At 41.0% G+C, this 20,668-nt stretch overlaps 2 protein-coding genes across 2 annotated transcripts; one reads left to right on the top strand and one right to left on the bottom strand.

Moving 5' to 3' along the window:
- Window positions 1-229: 229 nt before the first annotated feature.
- On the top strand, window positions 230-13,153 carry lcp1 (lymphocyte cytosolic protein 1 (L-plastin)). Its single transcript, XM_079169971.1, has 16 exons — window positions 230-345; window positions 5,170-5,251; window positions 5,876-6,024; window positions 6,171-6,294; window positions 6,549-6,681; window positions 7,221-7,302; window positions 7,400-7,565; window positions 7,862-8,004; window positions 8,335-8,430; window positions 8,911-9,106; window positions 9,823-9,901; window positions 10,002-10,116; window positions 10,756-10,889; window positions 11,191-11,311; window positions 12,317-12,441; window positions 12,576-13,153. The coding sequence occupies exons 2-16, from the start codon at window positions 5,185-5,187 to the stop codon at window positions 12,706-12,708; spliced, it is 1,863 nt and encodes a 620-aa protein (XP_079026097.1). The 5' UTR covers window positions 230-345; window positions 5,170-5,184; the 3' UTR covers window positions 12,709-13,153.
- Window positions 13,154-13,456: 303 nt separating this feature from the next.
- Window positions 13,457-17,452, bottom strand: cnot11 (CCR4-NOT transcription complex, subunit 11). The gene is made up of 7 exons (XM_079169972.1): window positions 16,785-17,452; window positions 16,153-16,317; window positions 15,806-15,958; window positions 15,142-15,344; window positions 14,826-15,028; window positions 14,390-14,486; window positions 13,457-14,028 (listed from the first exon to the last, which is right to left on the bottom strand). The coding sequence occupies exons 1-7, from the start codon at window positions 17,101-17,103 to the stop codon at window positions 13,831-13,833; spliced, it is 1,338 nt and encodes a 445-aa protein (XP_079026098.1). The 5' UTR covers window positions 17,104-17,452; the 3' UTR covers window positions 13,457-13,830.
- Between the last annotated feature and the right edge of the window lie 3,216 nt (window positions 17,453-20,668).

Raw genomic sequence — 20,668 nt, 5'->3', positions numbered from 1 at the left:
GAATTGTGAATGTGGTCTCTATCGCCACCTTATTCTGATTATGACAGCATTTCAAGTGAAGCCCACAGTCCTGTAACATCCAAAGGTGGTCACCTTCGCTAGCAGCCAGCGTGCATTGCCATATAAAGACAAAACCTCATTCATTCCTGTTTCTGAAAGGTTGCATGTCACTTCCTTCCATGTAGATTTGAATAGAGGCGTCGTCGCACTGCTTCTCGGTGGCGACTCAGTGCGCTGCTTGTCAAGCAGTGAGTCGCACAGCAGCCGGAGGAACCAACCGAGGAAGAGAGAGACTAATAGTCCTCCACGCCCAGAGATCACCAGCCTCCTCGCCTCACCTCTCAGGTAACTAAGCATGAGATCAGGGGGCCTCTGGTCCACACTGGTGTTTCCTGAAGGCATCACTGCGAGATGAAAGACACCTGAGAGGTTCTTCTTTACTATTCTGTATGTTCTTTTTTAAAGAGGGATGGCAGAAAAGAACAAGAGGGGAAGACAGAGTGTGTTTGTAATCTTATTTTGTTTTATTATATCTACATTTTCATAATCCAAACTCCTGAATGTTCTTCACTGTAGCCCAGGTTCATGCTAACAAATCCCACTTCTTAAACGAACACGAAGCAACAACTGAAACTTAAAACCCGGATAGCTTCCGTTTTTCAACTTTGTGCACATCACGACAAAAAAATCATATAAAACGTGTACCACTGAAAAGATAAGAGCAGTTGGAGGCAGAGTGAGGCCTTCAGGGGGAGAGGAAGAAGAAGTTAAAACCACTGCAGCGAGCTGAAACGGAAGTTTGCGGTTAGCCTCACTTCAACTGCTGCAAAATCCTTCCAGAGACTCTGACATCTGCTCAGGACTGTGTTTCTTTAGTCTTTTATACTTTGACGTTGTGAATGAAGTTAGTGAAACTCAAGCACGTGTGAGGCACGCTGAGGAGGTTCAGCTCATGCAAATATACTCTCACAGATAGAAGCCACGCTGCTCAGAGACAATCCTGTTTTATTGTCTGAAAATGTATTTGTGAAGTCTGAAGTACCTCACTTCTTTGATCAGTCACAGATTCAGAAATTTAATTGCACTCACAGTTGAATAACCACGTTCACTGTATGTCTGTTCCCCAGTAATTCTATGTGGGGGAGAGTTGGTTGATTCCCAGCAAAACCGAGGTGGCTCTAGTGCTGCAAGAAACAATTGTTTTCCTTTTTCAATCAATTGATCCATCACTTAGTGTTTAAAATGCCTAAAGATTCAGTCAAAATGTCCTAGAGCCCGAGTCGACCTCTTCAAATGTCTCGTTGTGTCTTAAACCCAAATATATTCAGTTTACTGGGATTAACAAAAACTGAGAAAAACAGCGAATCCTCACATTTGAGAAGCTGGAACCAACAACCGTTTGTTATTTTTGTTTAATTTATGAAACAATTATCAAAACTGTTGGCGGGTTAATTAATCAGTTATAACGGCTTAGTTGTTTCAGGACTAGGCGTCGTCACTGGGATTCAAACCACAAACCCTCTCAGTGGCGCTGCCTTGCTTTACACATTGAGGTGCTGCACACAGAGATCTGAACCCTGTGAATCGTTAGAGAAATCCACTTTCACAGAGCAAAACTAAAGTAGTCAAATAAAACAATAGAAACAATGTTGATACTTAAGATGATTAAATAATACAAATGGCTGCAAAGAAGGTGGAGCTTGTTGCCATGGACAGAAACGGTAAAGTAGACGTGCAGAGAATCTCCAGTTTTGCACCTTTTAAATGTCATTTAACTAAAATCGGCACAAACAAAGCTGATGAGAAGTGAATGTTTAAAAGTGTTCAGAGGTTCTTTGTAGCGGCTGAGTTTCATTTCTGCTTCTTCAGGACAGACAGAGCAGAGCTGCTGTCACATTTAGACTTTAGAGAAGGAACAAATGTTCCTTAAAATGTAAAGAAGTGACGTAATGTCCTCTCTTACTTTAAAGCTTAAACTGAGCTTTTAAATGTCCTAATAGTAACATTCAGAGGTCACGTGTGCTCGGATAAAGATAAACTTCAGTTGTTTTGCCCGTAAACGATTATCAATTCATGATAATCAACAACATTATGAAAAGTTTCCGGGTGTTTTTACTTCACTTGGACTTGAAATGAGTCATGTCCTCCCCAAACACAAAGATTAAAGATATTATGGAACAAATCAATCTTGTTATTTTCCTTACAACAGAGATACTTTCAATCAATCTGACAGAAGCCAACCAGGAGGCGGGAGCACGAGGGAAAGAGGATTTTAATATTAATGTTTATTTTACATTAATATTAAAAAAGAAAAGAAAATCACGGTTTCACAAGACTTTTATCTACAAGTAATTGATATTTCAATCTGACTGACTTCAGGGAGATTGTTTCAACACATAAGAACAGTTCTCAACTGTCGGCTGCTGGGGTTTGATAAGATCTGAAACATGTATTTTATTAAGAGCCTTCAAGTTGATTTCATCTGAAAGTTGAGCTGAAAACAAACAGGAAACGATTAACTTCTGATCAACCGACTCCCCCGTCTGAACGTCACACTTTCCTGCATCATGAGCAAGCTGTCAAGCTGCAACACGAATGTGTTAGATTTAGATGCAGGTGACAAACAAACCTGTTGAGGTGAGTTGACCTCAGCATCTCTGCTCCAGTTGTTGAATTCAATTCAGTTAGATTTAGAGCTGCAACATTTTGTCAATTGACAGAAAAATTATTGGCAACTACTTTGATAATATATTGATTGTTTCAGTCATTTTTAAAGCAAAATTCCAACATTTTTAGATTCTCAGTTGTGATGATTTTCCGTATGTGATAATAAACTGAACATCTCTGGGTTTTGGAAAAAGACTTTATGAAATTGTTATTTTCTTTTCACTATAATCTGACATTTAACAGACCAAACAAATAATTAATTGATTGAGAAAATAATCAGGAGAATAACTGATAATCAATGAATCTTCAGTTGCAATTCAGTTTAATTTAAAATTAAATTAATCAACTTTTATGATCCTCAGCAGTGGGGCAATTAAAAAGTATGTAGCAGAGCATCTCTATAAATCAGCTAGAACAAAACAACCCAATAAATGTCAAAATAAATAAAATGAAATGTTTAAGGATAAAAGTACCAACTAAAAGTGTTTAGTCAATATAAGTCAGTGGGAGATGTTCACTGTGCTCTGAGCAGTGGACCAGTGATCTGTATCATTTTTTTAATTCTACACATTGAATTGATATTTAATGCTCTTTAGTAACTGTAACAGCAGGAACAGGTTGTTCTCCGGTTACTTACAGAGGAGCAACCAGCAGCTGTGTTGTGGTATTAAGGAGCTAATAAATACTGAATCAACTTCATATTAAGACTATTTCATTCATTACATTAGTCCTTGTTCCCTCCACACTTAAAAAATACAGATTTGATAGAGTTTGACAGATTAATAGGCCAATATATTATCTTGCATATATGTTGGCCAGCAAAAAACTACAGTATGAAAACGTCAAAGATATGTTTGAAACTAAAAAAAATTCCGCGGCTTGCTAATGTTAAAATGTTAGATGCAACAAAAGCACTTTAGTTAAGGTCAGGAGGAAAAGATTGTAGTTTTGTTTACATTTTGATGCTTTGAAAATAAAAAAAGAGACTTTGGGTGGTAAAAGCCCAATTTCTAAGACACAAGGTTTCCTCACATGGACATAGAACATTTTGCTCCCATTGTAATGAGCGGAACAGATCTCTCAGTATACTGTAATATATCATCACTACTTCATTTGGCCTCGGTCTTCACACCGTTGTGCTTCCTCTTCTCATATGTCACCATCAGGCTGCTTTTTTTTCTCGAGCACAGCAGGAAGTTGAATCACTCGTCTTGAGGGTTGAAGTCAGTCTTCTTTGTGGTTTCAAGTGTTCTCCTCAGTATATCACACTCTTCTTTTAACATCCACCGTGATCACATTTATCGCCAAAAAAGGATCTATAGACACACACACACACACACACACACACACACACACACACACACACACACACACACACACACACACACACACACACACACACACACACACACACACACACACACACACACACACACACACACACTGTGTCAGTGAATCACCACAGGCTGAAATAAAATGGCCTTTGTGTCATGTGATTTCCTACTTCTCAGAATTGCTTCACTCTTCCTCATATGCAACTTTTTCCTTTCTTGATGAAGTTGATGTTAACAGTTACAGAACTATTGCTGCAGCTATTTTAAAACACACAATGTACTAGTGTGAAGACCTCATATTACTAAATAAAGACAGAACGTTTCCCCCTTTAGTTTCCCCTTCAGTAGCTTTAACGTTATTGTTGAGATGATACCACATATGATCCTACAGCCAGCAGCCAGTTAGCTTAGCTTAGCATAAAGGCTCTGTGCTCTGACTCTGTCCAAAGGTAACTAAATCCACCTACCAGCACCTCCAAAGCCCACTGATTAGCATGTTTATATCTTGTTTGTTTAAGGGAGAGTTACATTGTGGGTAAGGAAGATGAAGAACATCTGAACCAATACCCCTACTACTATAGTATTTAGTATGTGTCAGTACATGGTACGTAAAACACAGCGTGCCAAATATACCAGGATGTCCTACTGCACTCGGTCACTTTTTCCGGCAAGTTTTTCTGGCTATTTTGACCACAGCGGATATATCACAGCGGATATATGAGCAAGCGTGTCATGGTGCAATGTAATGAGGAAGTAGTAGTATGTCCCAATTAAATGCCTAAAGTACATACTAAAAGTAAAAAGAAGTACGCAATTTGGAAAGCAGTGTATTTCTCTGCTTCTGCTGGCATCAATGTTCCATTTCCACCGTGAGTCTGACAGTGTTATACAAAAGCAGTGTGATGCCAAGTCCACCGGTCAGAGTACAGACTACCTGTGGGACCAGCAGATCTTATTACAAACGGCAGCAACAAACAAAGAAGCACTTCTCTGTCAGGCAGGAAGTGCAGCCGACGCAGGAAGTTGGAGGCTGGCAGAAGTGAGAACTATGAGCAGTTTTCATTGGGAGACACCAAGTTCCTCCTTTACACACGCATGCCGAGCCGCTCCATCCTGTCAGGTTCTGACTTTTCATTTTAAGGATGTTGTTTTTTTTGTTCTGTTTCAGTTTCAGGTTCCCAACATGACCACCCCAACGCCGACCTCTCCGGAGGAACAGGAGGAACTTAGAGAAGCCTTCGCCAAGATTGGTGAGTGAACTGACGGTGGTTACTGCCACCTCCTCTTCTGATTCAACCAGCAAAGGACGGGTGCATCAGAAATATACAAAACACACTAAACTTTAGATATTATAGGTTTGCACCTTATTGTTAACCTGTTTCCATTTCTGGCATTGAGTACATTTGTTTCTTTTTGCACCTTATTGATATTTTCAGTTGTTTACAATTGTTTTATTTGCACAATAACTTCCCTTGGGATAAATTAAGTTATCCTTTCTTAAACCCTTCAGTTGTAACTTACTCATTTTGAAATTGTCATTTTAAAGACTTGACGTTTTCTACTTTTAGCATTTAGAAATCCAAACAAGTCTGTCCTCATTATAGTTATAGCTCAGTAATAAAGGTTACATCTAAAAAATCGAACTAGATCTCATTGAGACTGAAGGAAATCTGTGTATTTTGACATTTTTGGAAATTTAAACCTGAAAGTAGAATGATCTTATAAATAGCACAAAAAAATCAAGGTTTCAAAGTGTGTTCAATGCGCATTTAGGAAGAGTTCAGCATACGCAGGTGTCGTGTATGATAACGGTATTAAAGTTATGCTGCCTGTTTCCTGTGTTTGACCTCTGACCTCTTTCCATTCTTCTCCAGATGTGGACAACAATGGGTTCATCAGCAAGGCTGAGCTCACCGAACTTTTCAGGGCCGCTAACCTGGCGCTGCCGGGCTACAGGGTCCGAGAGATCGTCCAGGAGCTGACCAAGACCACCGACCAGCTCACCTTTGACGATTTTACTCAGGTGAGTCCACGGGTCAAACGTTCAGAAAGAAATGCTCAAAGATTATCTGCCCTCTTGCTGTCGAAACCCTGGACCTCTTCCCTTCTTCTAAACTGTCTTTGGTGTGAATTCATTACTAATCTTTCTGCTTGTGTGTCGACCGTCAGATTGTCCACGGGCTGAAGAGCTCAGAGGTGGCAAAGACCTTCAGGAAGGCCATCAATAAAAAGGAGGGAATCTGTAACGTGGCAGGAACCTCAGAGCAGTCCGGCACTCAGCACTCATACTCAGGTCTGTGATCAGTGACACACACACACACACACACACACACACACACACACACACACACACACACACACACACACACACACACAGTCTTAAGGATTGTGAAGGTACAACTTATTTAGTTTTTCACACAGATGAAGAAAGAGTATTATTTGTATTCAAGTTCAAAATGTTCCGTATATCAGGGCTCTGTAAGAGCACCTTGTTTTTGGTTTTGGCTGCTCTCTGTGACCCGCTGTGTGATTTTTCTCTGTCTGCAGAGGAGGAGAAAGTGGCCTTTGTGAACTGGATCAATAAAGCTCTGGAGAAGGATGCCGACTGTAAACATGTTCTGCCGATGGATCCCAACACCGACGACCTGTTCACCGCTATGGGAGACGGGATCGTTCTGTGGTACGTTCTGCTTAGAAAAATATACCGTCAGATTTCTTTTAAGGATCTTTAAACATTTCGAAAGTTCGCTTTTTTTTTGCTCTCTTGCTGAAAGTTACATGTTCAGATTGATGCGACTGTGATGTCTATAAGTTGCATATGACGCTGGAGTCAGCAGCTTAGCTTAGCTTAGCTTAGCATAAAGACTGGAAACAGTGGGAAACTGCGTTGCAAAATCCACCAACATCTCTAAAGTTCACTAATTGATATGTTATTTATTGTTCCTTCTAATCTATACAAATACTGAAGAGTAAAAGCAACAAATTAGGTGCTGGTAGGTTCATTTCAATACCTTTGTACAGAGCCATGCTAGTCTTTGTGCTAAGCTAACCCTCGGCTGACTGTAGCTTCATATTAACTGTAAAAACAAGAGTGGTATGAATCTAATTCTCAGCAAGTGTGTAATTCCCACAATGTCAAACTGTTCTTAAAGTATGTTTAAGGATGTGCTTTATTCTATAAACGTGTCGATAAAATGTTAAAATGTTCTCGCTTGTTAGTAAGATGATCAACCTGTCTGTCCCGGACACCATCGACGAGAGAACCATCAACAAGAAGAAGCTCACACCTTTCACTATCCAGGTGAGACAGGAAGTGTCAGAGTCAGTTTGGTCCCGCTGTTTCCTGCTCTGCTCTGTGAGTGTTTTTACATCCGGCGTCGTGTCCTTCGGCCCAACAGGAGAACCTGAACTTGGCTCTGAACTCGTCGTCGGCCATCGGCTGCCACGTGGTCAACATCGGAGCTGAGGACCTGAAGGAGGGCAGGCAGCACCTGGTCCTGGGTCTGCTCTGGCAGGTCATCAAGATCGGGCTGTTCGCCGACATCGAACTCAGCAAGAATGAAGGTGTGTGTATGTGTGTGTGTGTGTGTGTGTGTGTGTGTGTGTTTGTTCATTTTGATTCAACTTTGAACAGCAAAACCTAATACAGCCTCAAAAATGAGTTTAAAGGAATAGTTCCACATTTTGTCAAATACGCTTATTTGCCTTCTTGCTGGGAGTTAGATGTTCAGTCTGTACAGTTAGCGTAGCTTAGCACAAAGACTGGAAACTAGGGGAAACAGCTAGCCTGGCTCTGTCCAAAATCAACCCGAGCAGCACCTCTGAAGCTCACCGATGACCACGTTACATGTTGTGTGCAGCTCTGATCGCTCTGCTGCGTGATGGAGAAAGTCTGGAGGATCTGATGAAACTTTCCCCTGAGGAACTGCTGCTGCGTTGGGCCAACTATCACCTGGAGAAGGCTGGCTGCGCCAAGATCAATAACTTCAGCTCCGACATCAAGGTTATCATCACACACACACACACACACACACACACACACACACACACACACACACACACACACACACACACACACACACACACACATACACAGATACACACAGAGAAACACGAGTCTTAGACTGATCCATCAGTGGATTTTTCCTTAAATAAGAGACTTGTTGTTGCATGTCATCCCCTCATTCTCCAGTTTCCTGTCTGTTTAAAATCAATACTGTTGATTTTCTATCTGCTTTAAAAGACAAAAGACAAAGACAGATTAAATATGTTAATATAATCTGTTAAAGGCAAATTCCCCTTTTAACTCCCAAACTGTTTGTGTATGTTTCAGGACTCCAAGGCGTACTACAACCTCCTGAACCAGGTGGCACCCAAAGGAGACGAGGAGGGAATCCCCCCCATCGCCATCGACGTGTCAGGACTCAGGGTGAGAGACTCCGACATCATGTGGAGGAATTGTACAACATCTGTTTAATAGCTATAGTTTGGCAGCTTTAACTTTAAAGGAATAGTTTGTCATTTTAGGGAAAGAAGTTGTTAAACTATTCTAACTATTCTAACTATAAAGACAAACTCTAAGTGTATGAATATAAATTAGTGCTGAAACCCACATCTATTTACTTGATTAATCTGCGGACTATTTTCTATCATTACTTTCAATTCTCTGGTATAAATGTCAGAAAATTGTGGAAAACAATCAGTTTTATTACAAAAAAATGACTTAAAGCTCGAGGTGACGCCTTCAAATCGCATGTTTTTAAAGCAACAGTCTAATAATAATAATGATATAATATAGTAATAATAAACTTGGAAATAAAACAGTGCTAGCTTTTATAAAAATCTTCGAGAAGTGATTTAAAAGATCTGAATGTGAGATAAACACAGTTGTCGTCGTCCATCTCTGCAGGAGAAGGACGACCTGAAGCGAGCCGAGTGCATGCTGGATCAGGCCGACCGGCTCGGATGCAGACAGTTCGTCATGCCAACTGATGTCGTCCGCGGCAACCCCAAATTGAACTTGGCTTTTGTTGCCAATCTGTTCAACAAGTACCCGGCTCTGAAGAAACCAGAGAACCAGGACATCGACTGGAGCTCCATCGAAGGTGCGTTCATCCACAGAGAAGGAATATGAGACGATCTGTTCTTCTCTCTCTTCATCTCAACCTCTGTATCTATGGACGGGAATACGTTTTTAATTACAGCTATTTATTTATTAACATTCAGGCCATCTGAGAGAAAGGAAGCTCTGTAGTCTTGTCACAGCATTCTCTGTCACAAAGTCAAGTCTGAAAAATCGACCGAAAAGTCTGGAAATTTGAAATTTAAAATGTGTCTGACCGCTTACTTTCAGGATTCGTAAGCTGTTGTCAAACGCAAAGACGCAGTTCACAGTTTGCTGCTTTCAACTGATATTTTTGCAGTAATATTTGTCCTGATTTAAACTAATTATAATAAAATAATGCAGAATGATCTATTATTACCCATTTTATGAAATCATTAACTCCTTGTACCAACTTTTACATCCATTTGAGTCTCGTCCCATTCTATACACAAAGAAAGAAAAATCACGAAATGTGACCCAATGCACAATATTTTACTCCCGTTCTGTCTACCCAGCTTTTATTTAGACTCAGTTTAGGCTTTAGTTGTTCTTAAAACCCGACCTAACGCAACAAAAACAGAAAAACACATGAAGAGCAGTGGAAAACAACCTCTGGACTGAATTCAAATATTTTTGTGACGCAGAAAAACAGATCACGTTACACTGTACTTCAGTAATTCCCGTCTTTTAATCGGAGCACTGATGTTGTTCTTTCAGGTGAAACCAGGGAGGAGCGAACCTTCAGGAACTGGATGAACTCACTGGGGGTCAATCCTCGCGTCAACCACCTCTACATGTAAGAACGCTCACTCTTCTTCTCTCACCACTACAATGGGTTGACATTATCTGACGGTGGCCCCGCAGTAAAAGTAAATGTAATGTAATGTTTGTTACAGAGACATCGATGACGCCCTGGTGATCTTCCAGTTGTACGAGAAGATCAAGGTACCGGTGGAGTGGGACAAAGTCAACAAGCCTCCCTACTCTAAACTGGGCAGCAACATGAAGAAGGTACGACAAGCAAAGTTCAAGTCTGTTACGATTGAGAATTATGTTTCTCAGTTTAAATAGTGAGAAACAGCTCAGCAAATATATGCTAACATGCTGATGCCAGCAGGTATAATGGTTCATCATTGTGTCGTCTGTTAGCATGCTGACATTAGTGATTAGCAATAAACACAAAGAACAAATGAGGCTGACAGGAAAGTCATTCGTTTATCAGGTATTTGGTCATAAACCAAAGTATTTGACAAATGTCTGTGTGTGTGTTATTATAAAAAGATCAACACACACTTTCCTTTTTGTATTCCAACAGGAAGTTATACAACATGTGTGTCGTATTTTAGTTTGTTTCTGAGATATTTCTGGAGCCGTCTCACCTCCTGCAAGCGATTTTAATTTTGTCCAGCTATGAGCAGCTCCAGCATGTCCTTTGTGCATTGCATTGTGGGAGAATAATGTGTGACAGCACACTCAGAAGTCAACAGATTAAGCCCGATTACTGTGTGATTTGAACACACTCAACATGCTTTGTGACGCACTGAAAAAGCAGAAAGAAACTGTTTGTGGAGCTCTGTAAAAATAAACGACTTCCAGCAAATACAACTGGACTGTAACTAAAATAGAATATAATTCTTCCGTCTGTTCCAGCTGGAGAACTGTAACTACGCAGTGGCATTGGGAAAGAAGGAGGCCAAATTCTCCCTGGTGGGAATCGCAGGTCAGGACCTGAACGAGGGGAACCGAAAGCTCACCCTCGCTCTGCTCTGGCAGCTCATGAGGAGGTAACAACACCTTTGTGTTTTAAACCTTCATTTTTAAAGAGGTAACAAAAACATCTGTTTTTTTAAGGGAATACGGCAACAAAAATAATGTTTTAAGTACCAAAGTGGCTCTGAAAAGTATGTTTCAGAGAACGACGCGTCTTTAAAAGCATTTAATTGAGTTCCCTCATCTATAAAAGAAGACCTTATGGTTTTGTATCAACCCTGGTCAGGTGAAGCTTTTATTTTGAAAGCAGGTGTTGTTGTGCTCTCCCCTCACGCTGCCTGTAGTGACGGGACCGATCGCTGTCTGTTCCCTCAGATACACGCTGAACATCCTGGAGGACCTGGGCGACGGTCAGAAAGTGACGGATGACACCATCGTGACCTGGGTCAACGACATGCTCACACAGGCTGGAAAACCCCAAATCTCCAGCTTTAAGGTAACTGAAGCACAAAGATGCACATCAGCTCACCGTTTATGGAGCCAGCGACATAACAGAGAACCTGAACTGAAAACTGAAACATTGGCATTCAAACAATTCTTTTTTTTTTTTTTATAATTAACTTACCATTACATTTTATTTTGATATATATATATATATATATATACATTTATTTTATTTTCATTCTACAATATTTCTGACTAAGTGTGTCAAAAATAATAACAAGTGTGTTTATTTGTTATTGGAAACGTTTTTTAATACCTGTGTTCTACTTTTCAGCTGAACTTTTTACAATTGTTTCAATGTTTCCTTTTTCAGTTCGGGTTTTGTTTTCAATGTTGAAATCTAATGTCACTGTGTCGGCTGCATGGTATCTTTAGCGAAGATGATTTCAAGCTTCTTTCAGAGGGCCAAAGTAGTGATAATATAGGTTGTTCTTTATTTTTATTTGTCACCCAGATATTAGGTAAGATGTCACTAAACTGGCCACCACTAGTCAGACTTGAGGTTGTTTCAAACCTCAAAGTATGGACACACTGAATATCAAAAACGATCAGGCAGCCTAATTATTAGATCAGATATTGTGCAAATAATATTTTTCATTTATGCGATGTCTTATGACATACTATACTGTGACGTTTTATGACATTTTTAACTCAACCTTTAGGACTTTTCAATGATGTTCTAATGACATTTTATGACATGCTACGACATTTTTTATTTACTTTTTTATGACATTGTAATGATATATTTATGACATACTAACTATACTAAGACTTTTTTTCATTACATTTTTAATGACAAACTGTGCTTTGACTTTTTTACGACAGGGTTATGAGAAATGAAAGACATTATTAATCAAGAAATGTCATCATTATATTTTAATGACATACTATACTCTGACTTTTTTATGATATATTTATGGCATCCTTTACTTTGACAGTTTTATTTATAGTTCTGTGCAGTTACAGAGGTTCATCATGTGTGTGTGTGTGTGTGTAGGACGGGTCTATCAGCAGCAGTATGCCAGTTCTGGACTTGATCGATGCGATCCAGCCCGGATCGATCCGATACGACCTGCTGAAGACAGAAGATCTAACTGAAGAGGAGAAACTCAACAATGCAAAGTATTGACACATTTGTTACTTCACATAATTTCTGTCTTTTATATCATTTTTAAGTCTTGTAGAAAGAAAGAGATTGTGAGTAAGTGTTTGGAGACAGGAAACGGTTCTTCTCATCGCTCTCATTGTGTTGACAGGTACGCCATCTCCATGGCCAGGAAAATCGGCGCCCGGGTGTACGCGCTGCCCGAGGACCTGGTGGAGGTGAACCCTAAGATGGTGATGACGGTGTTCGCCTGCCTCATGGCCCGCGGCATGAAGAGAGCCTAACGACCACATCCACCTAAAACATTGGCTATACAGGGTTTCTGACCGGGTACAGATATTAGGTTACGGTTCACATTTAGAAACAGTAATGTCTGAAGGCAAAGGGGCATTACAAAGTTTATTTTGGTACAACCACTGCAGTCTATTCCTTTTACACACACTTTAGAAAAGTCCAGACTTTAAACTCAAACAGAACTTCCTGGAGTTTGATTCTGCAAACAATGTAAAGTAATCAGATTGTTAAACTCTTTGTTGTAATATTTGCCTTTTTCTTTTAAAAACATCTGTTATGTGCAGCAGTGAAGCAGGTTGATCAGCAATGTTCCCTTCACAGGTTTGCTGCTTGTTTGTGCACAATGAGGCCCAGTCTTACCTGCTCAGGTGTATCATGTCTTGATTACAGACAGATTCCAAATGTATTGAACAAATAAACAGATTTTTGTATCAAGCACTGTGTTGTTATTGTACGAGAGAGATTGTCCTGTAACAACTAATGTCACTTGACATTTAAAGAGTCGCTCCCTGAAAATCTCGTCTTTGCTGACATGACTGAATGTTTATAATTCACGTACAAACATGAGTGGTATAAATCTGAACATCTGACTCGAGAGAACAAGTTTCTCACATAGTCACACTGAGGATCAGCTCCCCATCTATCCCTGTTGTGTCTTTATGAATGTTTAGCTGCGTTCAGCATCGAGTTGATTCATGTCATAAATATTTACCTGAGAAATTAAAACATCAATGAAAGAACAGAAATACCACAGGATTGAATTAAACACTCTGTTTAATTTGAGAAAAATCGCAAGATTTCCAAAGGAAAGAGAGCCCTGGTTAAAAAAATGAAATGGTGAACAGAGTTGATCCTTTTTTTTTAAACTTCTGGAAAAGAGAAAAGGGGAAAAATGGTGACGGAGTTCAGAGGCAGAACTGGATTTTAAGGTCTGAAGAAAACGTCACTACATATTTACAATATTAACTCGCTTTAGTTCCGGCTCCTGTGACGTACAAAGACATGAAGAATGTTGAAACAAACCACGTCCCTCTGATAGTTTTGATAAACGTGGCATTATTTTAGTAATTCAGGTCACTTCCACCGTCCGTGCAGTGTCTCTGTGAGCGTCGTTATTTGGCCGGTTTGGCCTCGCCGGGGTTTTCTCCGGTGTCCAGGGTCTTGAGGAGGCGGAACAGGCCGGCGGCTTCTCGGATGCGGCTGAACTCGATGCAGAAGGCCTGGACCTCGATGAAGAGGTCCTGGACGTTGATGATCTTGTTTCGGATCAGCGACTGGAGGAAGACGCAGACCAGACGGACCAGGCGGTTCTGGAGGACGGCGTCGTAAACGTCAGTGAAAACAACTCTCAAGCTACAAAACTAAAACCATTAAAAACCTTCAGGAAGGAGGATTGATTGCAGCGCTGTTGAATTAGACTACACTAGATGGACCAAATATTGGACCTGAACAGTTTAGTTATTCTGTTTTAATCATCTGGCGTGGTGAGTATATCTTGTATGAAATAATTACTATAAATGAATAAACAATGAATGTACAGAAGTAGAATTACTGACATGTTTGGCGTCTCAAGAAACATATTTAATGAATTTCTTTCTGTTTTTGTTCGACCGAAGATCTGATAAAACACAGCATTTTAACTATAGTTATGAGCAAAGCGTTGTACTCTACCTGCATGTACTTGTCTTTGATTTGCTCACAGGTGGAGATGCAGTTGGAGATGTAGAGGTGGATGAACTCTGGAGGTAAATCCACAGCTGTGGTCAACCTGAGGAAGCACGAGCAGCGATTTAGGAAAAAAAGATAGAAAAACATCGACATTTAAAGAAGAAGTGGCACCTTTAAAGACGTGTCCACCACATTATGACAGATGTGTTGATATTGAATGTTTGTGATCAACTGAAGGATGAAGTGTGTCTTTATGTGTTGAGGAAATGATCCCGCTTCTTAAGCTAATTAAAAACCTTCTTGGATAAGCTGGAAAATGTAATGTCACAAAGCTGAAATAAGGTTTGTTTACGTGGCTCTCGGGACAGCGACGCTACAAACATGATGATCTCAGTTAAAATGATGAACAACACGGGACATTTTACTGCAGCGGCCTCACCTGTTGACGACCTCCATGGAGTGCAGCGACATGTCCATGTTCACCAGCACGGAGAAATACTCCGTGATCTGGCTGCTCTGCATCAGCTTCAGCAGCATCTCGATGGCCACCAGTGGGTTGTTCTCCACCAGGTCGGGGAGCTTCGCCGGGGACAGACCGATGTGATAAACCAACTTTGGGTCCTTCTCCAACTCGGCCAGCAGCTGGAGAGAGAGAGCGAGAGAGAGAGATGAAGTACACAAACACTGAATGCATCTACTAGTAACAACTGGGCTTTGAACAACCATGTGAGTGACACAGCGGGAGACGAGCTCACCTGTGACTGCTGCTGGGCGGACAGCGGGCTCTTGAAGGCCTTGGACATGATGCGTTTGATCTCCACGCCGGTGCTGTTCTTCACGCACATGGAGCGATCCCATTGGACGCTGTGGTCCGGCTCGGTGGGGTTCAGCCACGCCAGCTCGTCCTCGCACACGTGCAGAGGAGGCGGTGGCCGGATAAACTCGGGCCGAAAGTGACCTGAGGTACGGAGACGGGCGGACAGGTTGTTTGGACGCACATTTTAAGGAGTTGAGAGAGAAGGGGTGAGGGCTCTGGGATCTAGAGCAGCTTCTGTTTTACCTAAAATTCCCCTGGTTACTTGCCAAAGTGACATGTCGAGCAGGTTGAGTTTAAAGACATGAATTTAAGATTTCACTTTGTCTGCAACCCGCTGAGCTATTAGCACTCAGTCAAAAGACAAAATACAGAAGATTGGATAGAAGACTACATTATAACGTGCAACAAATCAAATGCTTTCCTTTCATGTGAATAGAAACCAGTGCGTTAACGTTCACTATCTGCCACATTGAATTAAATGTAGTCTCTGGTTCCTTCTGTTCAAACGCAGTTCTGAGATGTCCTGTAACTTTGTTTCTGTTTTCTACACGATGACCAATTCTTAAACTTTAAAAACAACATCAGCATCCAAAAAGACTCACTCTCCAGAGGAGGGCGGGGCCCTGTGACCAGAGACTCGATGATCTGATTGGCCACGGAGCTGTCGAATCCGGAGTTGGATGAATCTGGATCGGGGTCGTTCAGGATGCTGGGGAAGCTGGCTTTGCTCTGAGTGGGCAGCTCTGACTGACGCTCTGCACAACAAACACAAAACATGGAAAATTAAATAAAGAAACAAGGAGCAGGCTGATGGTGCGTGTGCTCCAACAAATTTGTAAAATGCTCAAATTGTTAACTTTTCAGCAAACACTTAAAGTTCCAGCCTTCAAACATGAGCAGTGTTGTTGTCGTTTCCGATAGATGAACAGTTGTGTAGCCGAGCACTGACCTGCTAACGCTAGCTGCAGCCCACTGATGTCTATGGACTGGGGCATGTTGCCGACATCCATGCAGGACACCTGCCTGGGCGTCTTTTTGAAGAGATCCCTGGGCGGCGCCAACATCAGCTGAGACAGGAAGAACTTCTCTGGCTGGGTGATGGGAGGCAGGAAGCCTGCAGGGGTCAGAACAGACGTATGTGTAAGACTAATAATGCTTCAAATGTATATTTGTATCATTGAATCTGTATCTACAAAGTAAATTAAGTTATCAATCAACGTAGTGGAGTAAAAGGTACAATATTTGGCTCAGAAATGTCAAATATAAATAAAGTAGCAGAACATACTGTGCTGAAGTTATTTAAAAGTACGTCAAAATTGCCCATAAGTATATGTACTTAGTTACTTTCCACTACTGTATTAGTGTGCAGTGTGGACATGGTTCAGTGCATTAAATAGTATCTGAAATGAGGATTTCTTCTACTATTAGGGTAATTACTCTCTGGTCCCCTTGAATGCAATCGGTCTTGGACACACAGGACAACACATATTTTGAATAATGAGTGTTGTGCATCCCACACACCCCTACATACCCACACACCCCTACCTACACCTACATACCCCCACACACACCTCTACCTACCTGAGAGCACCTTCTCCGGCTCCTCCCCGACAGGTGATGGATTCAGAAGGTGTGCAAATACTGCGGCGAACGGGTTAGCGGCCAGCGGCTCCGTGCGGTACATCTCCCACAGCAGGTAGAGCGCGGTGAGCCGCTGTGGAGAGCTGGGCAGCAGGTCCGGCTGCTGGAGGAGCATGACCAGCACCGAACCCACCCGGAAGTGCTCCGCTTTCCCGAAGTAGTGGTGGAAGTGGGTGGAGAGGCTCTCGAAGGTGTTGGTGCATGCCTCCTCTGAGATGATGCTCAGCAGGTTGGACAGCTCCTTCGGGGCGAGGGTCATGGTCTCCTCGCTCCTCGGTGGCGTGACTCTTCGGAGAATGGCGTTATAATAAAACTGTAGTTACCGTTAATACCGTTGATCTGTCATCACCCGCGAGACGTCACAGAACGCACTGAAAGTCATCACACGTTAGCAACGAGTTAGCTTAGCCTAGCAGCGCTAACTGGCAAAAACCGGTAAAAGTCATGGCACAAACGGAAGAGTCTGTCCGAGGAAACCCACGCTGATCGGGTCGGTAGCTACATACGTCTACACGACACCACGAAACATCCACCGAGCTGAGTTATTATGGTCTGTTTGAAGCGTTAAGGGAACTGTTAAACACAGCTCTGCTGCTTTAGCCGTTTAAATTCAGATTTGACCCCTTCGGAGCGTTGCATTGTGGGTAGCGTAGTTTCATGTTCCAGGGTTTCACTTCCCGCACAAATCGGGACTCTTGTCCTCAAAAGAAAACCCTCGCGCTAACACTACGATAATACGTGACTTTAAATCCTGTTTTATTGTAATGTATATGAACCAGTAACCTCATAGCTAACGCCTTTAAAGACAAAACGGACCAGAAATTAACACTAATTTGACTGGCTTAACAACCCTCTTTACCCATAAGCCCTTGCGATGTACTTCCGGGGTTTGCGCTGGAGTAACGGTAAAAGTTGTAACCCCTTAAATGGCCCTTGTCAGCTTCTTGCTGGAGCAATAATAATAATAATCAGTGTTAGGAGTGACTACGTTCATTTACTCAGGTACTGTACCTACACTAAGTACACTTTTAGATACTTACACTTTACTATTTCCATGTTTTACTTTCTACTTCTATCCACTCAGAGGCAAATATTTTAGGCACAACTTTACAGCACATTTATCTGATAACTTATGAAATACAATTACCATTTAGTTTCATTATTGATAATAAAAAAGGTTTTGAGTTTGTATATTTAGAGTTATGAATCAGGGGCTTTGTCTGTAACTATTTAAGTAATTAAGTAAATATTTTGTAATAATTACATTTTCTAAACACATCTTACAGTCTGGTATCAATTATGAATCTTGCATTATGTTTATATAAATTTGTAAATGTGACACAGTGTCCACACACTAATGTCTAGAGCTGACGATTAACCATATTAATTACTTTTAATTAGTTTTACAACTGGTGTGAGGATGATAAATAACTCGTTTTAAAACATTTACTCAAAAACATAAACATTCCTGCTTTAGTTCCACACTATTCCACTGACATACAGGTTGCGTTGTCGGGACATGCAGCAATTTTGTGCTCTCAAAACTTAACTTGTGAGGCTTTGACAGTGTATCTGTGTGTAAGATGAAATAAAGCACTAACACAGACAGGCTGTTAAAACATTTACTTCTGACTTTACCTTTTTTTCCCCACTTTCTTACAAAATAGCAATGTGCTTTCAGTCAAGGTTTAAGTTTGGAAAGCAGAAAGTTTCTCTCGACGTCTCGTTCTACCAGGAACACATGCAGACTGAGGATTCAATCAATATAATGAGAGATGAATCACGGCTCATCAATGAGCTCTCAGGTTAAAGTGTACAAGAACGATCCAGAGGAAAGCTTGAAATTGACTTCACTTCACTCCAGATGAAAGGATTGATTTTAAATGTGAGTCGCTCTTTCTGGTGAAACTTGTTTTTCAGTTACATTCAAAGAATATCCCAGAAAGGTCTCAAATTTGCTGTTTAGCTACGACTTCAACACTTCGTAAACTGCTCTTTGCTGATAAGAAACAGAGCAGATTAAAGGTTTTACATCAGATTTGTTGGATTGGAATCAGACTCAGAATGGAGCTGGTTTTCAAAAACAAAACTTTAACAATGAAGTTAAAGGTTAAACGTCTGCAGGGCGACAGATTCCTGGTAAAATCAGCCTGAGAGAAGCTGTTACATTTCACAGATCATCTCATTTTGCAGTCCACTCTGTTTTAAAGGGTAACAGCAGGCAAAACAAAGAAAATCAGAGTATGCCAACATGTAAAGATTTGATCCAGACCTCATGAATCGATGTCTGAATGTTACGTCTTTCTATCATTGACATCTACAAAGCTCTACAGAAATAATAACTGTTACATTTACACATTTCTTCGATCGCCATGATGAATGTTAACTACCCCCAGAATCCTTTGCGGCTCTGGTGTGTCAAATGAAGATGTCTAAATGACAAAAATACCTTTTTTTCTTTTTGTTTGTTTCCCAAAGCGAAAGCATGAACGTGATGGTGAGACTGAACAGTAACACGGAAATAATTACAGTTCAGTCTGACTATCAGTCCTTTACATTTTAGTGCTGGACGACCCCTTTTGGTTGAATTTTAATTATGAATTCTGCCTTTTACCGTTACCTTATTTCTTGAATAAAACGTGTGACTGCTGTGTGCATTGATGATATTTTTTAATGTCTTTATAATCACAAGAACACTGACTGGCCATAATGTATCGTTATAATACAATATAAATCCATATACTTTAATGCACTATACATATGAATAACTCTAAATAAACGCGTCATCATAATGACCTGAAGTACACTTGATCAGTGTGCAATAAAGAGCATTGAGGAATATTTATTGCCTTTTGTACTGAATCCTTTTTGCTGTGATATGAACACATTATCTGTCTATAGGGGTGGTTCTAAATCTCAATCATTCATAAAATACAGTTATCAATTAGAAAAGTCACAGCAGCCGTCTACGAAGAACGGTGCATCATTTTAGATATTTGTTTTTGTAGCATCAAAACTGGAGGAGATATGGAGCAACATGATGTTCTTCAGGCATGCGTCTTCTTCCTGTACTTCTCAGAACACTAAAAGGTTAAATAATTGAATGCGATGCACTCGTGGCTGCTTAGTGTTTCTAGCGGTCTGTTGGATTCACACTGTGAGGAAACATGTACTAAACCTTTTTATACCGAACACACACCGACTCCATCTTCAGGAAAATAAAGATGCAGCTGAGAAGATTCGTTTTCCTCTCAGGGATCGGCATACTCTGGTTTCTGTGGCTCTTAAATAACACTGTACAACAAGGAAACACTGTTTCAGGTCCATAGTCACTTTAGTCCATGAGGGAGGGTTTGGTTCACACGGCGCGCACACACACACACACACACACACACACACACACACACACACACACACACACACACACACACACACACACACACACACACACACACACACACACACACACACACACACACACACACACACACACACACACACACACCTGGATATATGGCACAATAATATCCACCTCCGATCTGAGAGTCAGTCTGGAGTCCAAACACACGGGACGTCTCTTTAAAGGGCTATTACAACCAAACATTACTGAACAGAAACATCACAACCTCCAGCTGATCAAACAGAGACCATAAAGCAAGTTGGTGAAAAAAAAAAAAATTGATATGAATATGAAAACAATTTGAATAAAACTGTTAGTTATATATCAGGCATGCAGGCAAACACACTGTAAACTTCAACACTGGCAACAGGTCCACAATCTCCACCAGGCGCTTTGTTCAGGTCCACAGGCTGAGGCAGCAAAA

Source organism: Pholis gunnellus (genome assembly GCF_910591455.1).
Source record: "Pholis gunnellus genome assembly, chromosome: 12".
Taxonomy (NCBI): domain Eukaryota; kingdom Metazoa; phylum Chordata; class Actinopteri; order Perciformes; family Pholidae; genus Pholis; species Pholis gunnellus.
Note: the sequence above shows the minus strand (reverse complement) of the source record. Positions and strands in the feature narration are given on the sequence as shown.

Bases quoted from the DNA above. Each gene is read 5' to 3' on its own strand.
- lcp1 (XM_079169971.1), top strand. From the start codon at position 5,185: ATGACCACCCCAACGCCGACCTCTCCGGAGGAACAGGAGGAACTTAGA. The intron at 8,431-8,910 runs GTGAGAGACTCC...CCATCTCTGCAG, and splicing joins TCGACGTGTCAGGACTCAGG to GAGAAGGACGACCTGAAGCG. The intron at 10,117-10,755 runs GTACGACAAGCA...CGTCTGTTCCAG, and splicing joins TGGGCAGCAACATGAAGAAG to CTGGAGAACTGTAACTACGC.
- cnot11 (XM_079169972.1), bottom strand. From the start codon at position 17,103: ATGACCCTCGCCCCGAAGGAGCTGTCCAACCTGCTGAGCATCATCTCA. The intron at 16,318-16,784 runs GTAGGTAGAGGT...TGACCCCTGCAG, and splicing joins GCCGGAGAAGGTGCTCTCAG to GCTTCCTGCCTCCCATCACC. The intron at 14,487-14,825 runs GTGAGGCCGCTG...GTGCTTCCTCAG, and splicing joins TCCATGGAGGTCGTCAACAG to GTTGACCACAGCTGTGGATT.